The 9,625-nt window shown below is 44.0% G+C and overlaps 1 protein-coding gene across 15 annotated transcripts in view; it reads right to left on the bottom strand.

Moving 5' to 3' along the window:
• Positions 1-666: 666 nt before the first annotated feature.
• The window catches only part of relch (RAB11 binding and LisH domain, coiled-coil and HEAT repeat containing), a 26,777-nt gene continuing 17,818 nt past the window's right edge, over positions 667-9,625 (bottom strand). For 6 of the 15 annotated variants that reach the window (XM_040166722.2, XM_040166713.2, XM_040166717.2 and 3 more), the window contains 8 exons: positions 9,321-9,420; positions 7,876-7,958; positions 5,469-5,532; positions 5,213-5,351; positions 4,971-5,087; positions 3,653-3,741; positions 3,107-3,177; positions 667-2,037 (listed from right to left, as the gene is read on the bottom strand). In XM_040166722.2, the coding sequence (XP_040022656.2) occupies positions 1,917-2,037; positions 3,107-3,177; positions 3,653-3,741; positions 4,971-5,087; positions 5,213-5,351; positions 5,469-5,532; positions 7,876-7,958; positions 9,321-9,420 (784 nt within the window). In that variant the 3' untranslated portion in view covers positions 667-1,916. Of the gene's footprint in view, positions 2,038-3,106; positions 3,178-3,652; positions 3,742-4,970; positions 5,088-5,212; positions 5,352-5,468; positions 5,533-7,024; positions 7,108-7,875; positions 9,055-9,320; positions 9,421-9,625 lie in introns of all 15 variants that reach the window. The other 9 variants (XM_078095808.1, XM_040166718.2, XM_040166714.2 and 6 more) reach the window with 4 other exon arrangements.

Genomic DNA, 9,625 nt, shown 5'->3' with positions numbered 1-9,625 from the left:
ACTGTGCCCTGTAGTTCCACCCTGTCGTGTATCAATTATTTGTCCACCTGGAACCTTATCAGATGATGATGGTTGAATATTAGCCTGAATATGCAAATCCTGTTATTTTACCAAGAGGTCACGTCATGTTAACCCACTAAACGGGCGGCGCTCCACAATGGGCGCCTTGATCAGTTTCAATTTTTTTTTAAAAATGTTTTTAAATTTGTGTACATCGGAAACAGAAGTGTGGACACGCCCTTTATCTACATGTCAGTGAACTTGCAACCACTACTTCCCTCTACCTATGATTGAAAAATAAACATGCGCCGTGCTTTAAATCGCCCTGATGAATTTAAGCAAGCCTGAGATCAAGCTTACTTTTTAGATGACGTAGTTCAAAGTTAACCAGATCATTGAGTTTTGACTTCGGCTCTCGCATGCAGCGGGTTGTTGGGAATGTCCCGCGAGGTGGACTTTGGTTTGTTTTACCAAGCAGACAATGGGCGACTTCAAAGGGTTGGATGTGAGGGTCAGGGACAGCAGCAGTGTGCTCGTCTGTGAAATCACTTGGTTTTACAGCCTCCGACACCTGCTGACACTTGGAGCCGTGAGCCACAATCAAACCTCGGGGACACCAGGAAGTGTAACAGTATGCTGACATTCAGTGACGCCACCACAGGTATATTTAAGTACACAACTGATCGCCACCTTTTATTACACCATGACACCGATTTCAAATATACACAATGAGTACCACCCCCCCGCCAGTTCAGTGTATGATACAGTTATTTAGCATTTTTCATTGAGCATATCGGAAAAAAAGAACAAAGATTGAACCAAATACCCACAATTATCTGAGACACTGCAAAAAAGAGACGAGATGCAAAGGAGAGGCTATGATCACGACCAGTGTTCTTGGATTAAAGGATAAACAAAAAAGAAAGCAGTTAACAGTAGTGATGGGACTCTGAATTAAAACAAATGCTATATATATATATATATATATATATATATATATATATATATATATAAAACACAGTACTAGTCAAACGTTTGGACACACTTTCTCATTAAGTGTGTCCAAACTTTTGACTAGTACTGTATAAACAATATCAAAGAACGAAATAGAAAATAGGAAAGTGAAGTGCAAATTTCTTTGGAAGTTGGAATAGTTTTCATAAGACATAAATAAGTTATAAAATAGAAACTGTCAAAACAATAACCAGTGACAGACTTTAAAGAAATAAAGGCAAGACATTTTCTTTCCATAGCTTCAAGTATGCAATACGTCTGAGAACGGTACAGAACACTGCACAAGGCATTCTTAACAGAGACGTTTTGTTGTCTTTCAGTACAAATATTCTAGAATAAATGCATGTTGATGCACGTCTCTTACAGCTCGTTTCTTTGAGATTCTACATGAAATCCAGCAGGCCGTGCTCAGAGTTTTATTTCCTAATAACGAGTATAATCTGATTTCACTGCAGAACTTCTTGTATCAGAAGAAGTTCTGCAGTGAAATCAGATTAGATTCTGGGATATCCAGAAACGAACCCCTTGTTCTCACGTTGGGTGCATCTCAACACTGTTCAGTGTCTCCTTCCGTCTCCCCTCTTTCCAAAAATGACAATGTGACAATTCATAAAAGCAAATCCCTTGTCCCCGACAATGCTTTTGTCATCATTTAGGAGGCGAAAACCTCTGCCGTCACTGCAAGAAAACATTGCTTTTCACACTAAAAGAGCATGGAGTCCTGCTGCGATGGAGATTTTAACACAACTTTCATCAAACCGTCATCTCTTGGAACTGAAGAAACATTACACACATGGTCATGTTCTACTTTAAGCTGAACCGATGCTCTTTCCAGTAGAATGAAATGCTCCAAAAAGCAGCAGGGGATTGTCAGTTAGTTGCAGTCGTCGATCGGTGATCGATCACTTCTTTCTCTGGAAGACGTTTGCCAGCATGGCACCAGAGGTGGTCAGCTGGCCCATCTTGCTTAGGAACTTGGTCTTGGCATCTTCACCCACCAGGCTGGAGGCGATGGACATGGAGCTGTGGGAGAAAAAAAAAAAAAAGAAAGCGCGCGAGGCTTGAATTTGGCCGCGATGAACACGACGAGGTCAACTCGCCTTTAATAGTATTTGTTGTCCTGTGATAAGCTTGGAAAGCTTGGACCCCGCGGCCGTCGCAATGTGGACCAAACAGCCTTCACTATAAACTGGAAATGCTGTTTGCCAATACAGACGCTCCTGATTTTTACAGTCCAACGGCTCCACGGGTTCCTCTTTTAAGTTATCGGATTCACACTGAAACAATCGAGCAGTTGCAAGACTCTGCCCTTCTGTTGAGCAATGCGGCAGCTTGGCAAACATCACCTCGTAACACCAACAACAAACGAACGGAAGTTCATTAAGGAGGTCCGTTGGGTGGTGAACAACCTCTCACAACTTCTAGATGAGAACAGGCACTCGTGTGGCCCTCAACGTCCCTGCAAACCGTTGTACCTTTCAGCATAAATGTGCATAAGCACGTGGAATGTAGGACGGTTTTAGTCCACTGGGTTATAAAATATCTGGGATTCCAGATGATTCCTACATGGGAGTAAATGCAAATGGGACATTCTACAAGTTCAAAACTATAAGAATACAAATGAATCCATTTTGGTAATTATAAGTCAAATAAAGACTTGTGATCCCAAAATGACAGAGGAACAAAAATCTCTGTGCACAGATATAGCGGTCTTAACCGCAAAGGGCTCAAGCAGACATGTGCAGATTTATATCATCCATAAATGCACACTGCTATTCTTAAAGAGCCCTGAACACATGTTAACAAGATGGGGGGGGGGGGGGGGGGCTTAAAAACACACCAACAGCTTGGCGTGTTTCCCGGCTTCCTTAGCTTTAACCTCGAGTTCCTCTGATCTCTCTGTGTGAAGATACCCACATAATGAGTGTGGCTCAACAACCTCTCCTCTGGGGACCATGACCCGGCAATACAGCGTTCCATGACCCCGCCCCGCACAGCAGGACTCCTTCTGCGTGCTGCAAATGACTTTTAATCACCAATAAAGCCATGTCTTGTTGCAATAACGTGAACGGGACGGTTCGTCTCTCCTCACCCTTGTGCGTCAGCCATTCCTCTGTTTTCCACCTTGATTTCACACTCCTTGATCATGGAACTCAGAATAACCTGCAGAGGATGCAACAGAAAAAGATGAAACGTTACCTTTACAAAGAGGATCTTTGAATTGAATCATTCAGTTTGGGTGTTGGTAGAATAGATGTATTTTTGCAAGGCTTTTAATCACTGGAGTGGTACAAGAGTAACGTGTCGTCTGAGCTTAATCACTGATTAAAAACTTCATATGTGCTAATGCGTGGAAGTTCCCGTCTCGTCGTATGCGGACCTGACCGGCAGAGCGGATGTGTACGCAGGAAAAGAAAAATCAGCTGCTCATTCGTCACCGTGGGAAAATGCTCACATGAAAATGGTACACACAAATAAGAATGTGTCACCCAGAGAAAAATCACATCAAAATCACAGTCCATCAGTGGGTGAGAATACGGACGAGGTGCTAAATACATGCGTGCGTTGTGACTGGAAGAGTCACTGTCTGAACATGTGTACGAAGCCCCCCCCGTTCCCCCCAGGAGCGCCTCTTGACCTCGTGCTCAGGAGAGAGCTGCTCCATGTCGGCGCGGAGACACCTGAGTCCAGGCAGGAAGTGGTTGACCATCACCTCCTCAGAAATGACTGGTAACGGAAAGTTAAGGAATGATCCAAAGCACGCGCATGCATGTTGATACAGCAGAAAAAACATTGCTAACTCTTCATGCCATCTGGGTTCCTTTGCAGGTTTGCGAAAATGTGGGAGTTCGCTTGAAAATTGAGAAACATGAAGGAAGAGCACCAAACCAACCTGACATGAACATGTAAAAGCTAGTGTTTGAAAAGTTAATAAGTTACAAATTCAGTTTGGATGGCTCTTCCGGGCATTACCACATGCAGGCTTTTATAGTTTGCTTTAGACTATCCAAAATGTCAATGAAAGCACTTCTATTAAAATGTTTTCCTTTGAATGTACAAATGTATGTATCGCCATAACACATGAGTACTTGGTCCAGGATTGAACGTGGTAGGCCACCTGTCATTGCTAGCTTTCCTACACGGGACGGAGAGTGAAGAAATGATGGTATTTTTAGAGATGGGAATGCACAATGTCAGAGCTGTCGCACTGATTACATTGAAAGACGTGCAGTGGGAGGTGAAGCCTCTGAGGTTAGGCCAGTAGGACACTGCTGCAGAGCACAATAACAGCCTGACAAAGATCCACAGGAATGGACCTCAGGCCAGCTGCACTGTGTGTGTGCGTATGTGCGTGTGTGTCCAGGGTGTGGCTGACTGAATCGCAGCGTAGAGAGAGTGTGTGGGGGGGTTAAAAGGGAGTAAAACAATCAGAGAAGAGACAGCGTTAAATTAAACGCCATTCCTACCCTGGGAACCGTTACTAACAATTGGATGCTCAGCCCTTCGCTCGTTCTCCCTCTCTCATCCTTTCCTTAACCAACCCTGTAATTACTCTAGCTCCAAACTGGAGGCAGCTTATTTTCCCTTTCTCCTTCTGCCAAACGACTGGGAGCCTCTGCCAACACACACACACACACACACACACACACACACTCAGATGCAGGGGCCACGCTGACACTCGGCACATCCAGGAGCACATTTACCAGTGCAGCTAGTATTTGGCTTCCCACTGACTCACTGTTACGATAGCGGATCCCCGAACCCGAAGCCAACCGTGACACGGGCTTGGGATGTAAATCCTTTGGAAATACAAAAAGTGGAGTAAACTGACCTTTTGGGAAACGTTTGGAAAAGTTACCGGGGCGGTTATGTTTCTAAGTGCAGCTGTTATTTAGGACCATAAATGAGAGTAAACCCAAGCCGCCCAGTAGAGCGTGTGACCTATGGAAGGATACAGCAGCAGGAGAGGGCGCTGTAGGCCTCGAACAGCTGGGTGGCAATGTCGATCCTCTTGCTCTCCACCGCCTGGCTGTTGTTGGCCAGCGCCAGCTTGTGAAGATGTGGCAACACGACTAGAGGAGGGATCAACAGACGTGATGTTAGCGCACATGAAAAGCAGGGGTGGGGGGGCGGGGACCAGGGCAACCAGGACGTTGTGCACCATTTTAATCTGTAGGCATTAGTCCCCTTTACGTACACTCATCTCTGAAGCGCGGCTCGGCATTCGGTCCGACTCTTCCAAACGTCCTGATGATCTCCATGTGCAGAGAGTGCTGATCTTGGTACTGCGGGTCTTCCAGGAATGACGCCAGCTGCATTTTTACACGCTCCAGCAGCTACGTACATGTACCGAAAACAATGTTTAAACATGTTTTATAATGAATTGTGCAATGATTACAATTCAAATTCCTACTCTAAATAATAAATAAAGGAAATTTCATTTTGTTCTCTACCTCTTTTTGTGTGACGGTCTCCATGATGGTACCAAAGGCAGGTATAGTAGATATCCTCACTGAGCTAAAAGCAGCAGGAGAGCAAGACAATGGTTTCACCATTTATATTCAACGGCATCACTATTTGGGGTATTCTCACATGTTTATGTGTTCTTTTTTTAGCAGAAAAAAATTGTTTGTGCAAATAGTTTGCACATCCATTAAAAATATATATACTTCAATGATCAGAACATTGGGTTTTAACCACATTAACCAAGACTGAAATGGCTTACGGTCATGACATTTGCATCCAGGCAACAATCCCTGTGGCTATTTTTGGATTTTCCAAAAAATGCTACTAATATAGTAGGATTATGTTTTTCTGCTTTTGCATTGGCCCTTCTAGTGCCCAGAAGGCATTGATTCTTTAACCACAATGAAGTGGGATGTTCTAGTTTTATCCAACACTCATGACTAATGACATACTAATGACCACAAGCCGATAGTTAGTAACCACGGTGATGACTGATGCGGTTGCTCACGTAGCGGACTGCCAGTTTAACGGTTAAAACCTTTGTTGATCTAGTAAGTTCATATTGGACTCTGCAATTTCAACAACGATCATCAGATTCTATTGATCTATAGTTGTTTTTTTACAGGAAAAAATTCCTTGTGCTTAAGGGATCACAGATAAATCCTTCAATTCCTAACAAATATGAAAAAACATAACGCATAAGAATAATATCTGTATTCAATGATTATTATGTGATAAGCAAGATTAATATGGTGCTGTTAGGGTGATGTTAGATACTAGATCATATTACTGTAAGCGGGAGATGGAAATACAAAAAGATACACTTTAGCCGTCTTGGACTTTATCCCAAAGATGTTAAAAATAAACATATGTTGAATATACAAGTTGGGTCACGTGTGCACCCACGAGCATGTGCATTTCAATACAGAGATGAGATGAGAAGGGCTGCATTCCAACAGTGTCACCAGTAATTGCATCATCTTTACTAATCACAAACACGTAAGCCGGATGCACACAAAGCCCAAAACGTTCTTGTTTTGCTCGTAGGAGAGTTGATCTTTAAATAACTGTCACGGCATGCCGTGTTTGTACAGCAGTGAAAAGGACACGTGTGATACGAGATTGAAGTAGGGGAGATTTAAATACCCGTCATGCCCAAAATGTTTAGCTGATAATTGTGGCCCCGGATCAGTGGATCACTGCAGATGGGATACAGGAAGAGAGCCAATTTACTTGAGGCAAACATCCTTTTCTACGGAGTGTCTATGGTAGCTAATGAATCCACCACTTGTGTCCTTAAGAAGTCCTGAAGGCTAATGTCATCTCATGGTCACAAGGTTTTTGCTTTTTTAGTGCACACTCAACACAGGACACTGCTTAATCGCACTAATCGCCAAGACAAATTCCTTGTATGTTTGACATATTTTGGCTAATAAATGTTTCCTGATTCCTGATTCCTGATTCCTGCTTCACACTGTAAGGATGCAGCCCACGAAAATGACAAAGTTCACAGAAAGGTTTCGTTGTGTATCGATTGACTCACAATTCAGGCCCACTGCACAGAGTTATAAGGGCCGGAGCCGCACGGCGATCTACTAATGCTTCACTCATGCCTCGGAGAACCAACTGCAAACGCACCACACGGCATGATGAGAGAGAGGGAGAGGCAGTTGTGGGAGGAGACACACACAGGAAGAGAGAGGGACAGATAGAGGGTGGGAGGAGAGACATGGAGGGAAGGTGTGAAGATGATATTGAGGATAGATAGAGAGCGAGAGGGGGAGAGAGAGAGAGAGAGAGAATGAAGTGATAGGATAAAACTGCAAAAGACGGGGCAAAGATAACCAACCGGTAGCTGACCGATCGGTCAGGAGGAGGGGCCCTGCTTAAAAAGGAGTAGGGTGGGGAGGTGATGTGTGTGTGTGGGGGGGGGGGGTTACAAATGAGCATGCTGGTACTGTGCTATTAGCGCATGCAGACAGTGTGCATCCACCCATCTGGACTGGTTAGTGAGAGCTGGCGTGGGTCAGTGTTGCTGATTGATGATGCGCACATGCAGGGTGTGTTAGTACAAACAGCGGTCGATCCGATGCACCACCACCTGAACCAGCTTCGACCCAAACCGGGGAGAAACTCCAGACACCAACGGAACACTATGCCATTCAAAAGGGAGACTTTGAATGGTTACAAGAGGAATTTGGACTTGTAGAATTGATTTCAAATTAAATGAATTATTTATCAAATAAAGAGTTCCGAGAAATTGTTTATGTGCTGGATTTGCTCCTGGCAGGTACAGACTTGATTCAGTGTGATAGTTCTCAGGCGGCAAAGAGAAGGGGGGAGAGACGCGGCGCGGTTTACTGTTGTTGTTGTTGTTGTTGCTGTTAAACTTACATTTCAGGGTCGGAGGACAGTGTGATGAGAGCCGGCACCACTCTCTGAGCTACCAGCGTCTCATTCACCCCCTTCACCAGCAGCTGATCGGGTTGGACAGAACCAGCCGTGATGTCACAGGGGTGGGCGGGGCATTGGGACAAGAGCGAGCAACACCGCCAATAGATAGAGAGGAAAAAAAAAATAACAAAAAAGGAAGCAAAACAGAAGAGGGGAAAGGAAAAAAGAAACACAAAAAGATAGGAAGAAAGTGATATACAATGACAAGAACTGAGCTGCAAGGCACGGAACGGCACTGCATATATCAAGCAAGTGTGTGTACACACAGACACGCGCACACACACGCACTCACACACAGAAACAAATACCCACACGCGCACACACACATGCACACGCGTGTATGCAGAAGGAAGGACAAAGCCAACATAACTAAACTACACAAATACCTTCACAGTATGGTGAGCATAAAGCTGTGGGCTCTTCCCACAGACTCCAGGTCAGTTTATTATTTAATTCAGGTCAAATTGATAAAACAGTTAAAAGTAAACAAATCTGATCTGGGATCTGTGGTAGATGACCAAATATGTACCCACAGTTTTGGCAATGGTGGACAGCTATTCACTATGGAATGGTTGCAGAGGGGTGGGTTGGGAAACGGTGAGTACCCCACAAAACAAGGGGGGGGGGGGGGGGTGCGGGTGTGACATGAATATAGCCTACCACTCCTCCTCCCCCAAGTTTAGATCAAGATAGGCCTAGATCTACTGCCGTACCGAGATCCTCGTTCTGATATTTGACCTAAAGTGTGCACAGGTCTCAAAGGACTGACGCGGTTTAGGCCACAGAACACAGTGGACGTATTATATTTCAATAAGACTGGAAATACTGAAGAAGTAAAAAAAAGTCTGGTCGTATTATTATTTCCAACAACATTGAGAAGGAACAGAGCTTGGACTCTCGCAACTCAACTTTCAGGTTGCTGACTTCAGCCTTTCTCTGACACGCAGCAGATGTTTTTGTAGTCCGTTGTGAGACCCGTGCATAGTGACCGGTCTTCTAACTCTACGAGGGTCTGAGTATTCAGTTCGAACCAGGGTCGCTTAGAAGCTTCTTTAGCACTCATAAGATAGAGTAGCCAGATATTAGATGCATGTTAAACAGCAGCAATAGCAAGCAGAGCTAGCACATGTACAACAAATAGGTGAGCATAAATATAGAATATATGGTGTAGGATGGCAACATGTGTTTATGACAATCATAGCTTAATAATACAGTGTGTATGATTTAACTTGGAATGGATCGTTTATTTTAACAGAAGCCTGAATTTACACATAGGCAACAAAAACATCTGAACACTAAAATATATTGTATGTATTATTTATAGTTATAACGTGTGATAACAATATGAAAATCCAAGCAACTATGATTATGTGTGTTTCTTCTACCTCAAACATCCGTGCTGCAGTACAGCGGACCAGTGCAGAGGTATGGACCACCCCGTACCACAGCACAGTGAGCAGCAACTCGTGGTACACTGGGTTGGCGCTGAAAGAGAGCATAAGATGAATACTAGGTAGACTATCGTGGCAACAGAGTATATTTCGACAACCGCACTGCAACAATTTGGCCAGAAAGAAGAAAATGTGTGTGTTTTGTGACACAGATGCAAAGCAATCAATCTGCTGCTGTGATGTCATTTCATTACCTGGACTGTAAGAGAAAGTGTGGTGCAGGTAAGGGAAGTTTGGAC

This window comes from Gasterosteus aculeatus, chromosome 21 (assembly GCF_964276395.1).
Source record: "Gasterosteus aculeatus chromosome 21, fGasAcu3.hap1.1, whole genome shotgun sequence".
Taxonomy (NCBI): Eukaryota; Metazoa; Chordata; class Actinopteri; order Perciformes; family Gasterosteidae; genus Gasterosteus; species Gasterosteus aculeatus.
Note: the sequence above shows the minus strand (reverse complement) of the source record. Positions and strands in the feature narration are given on the sequence as shown.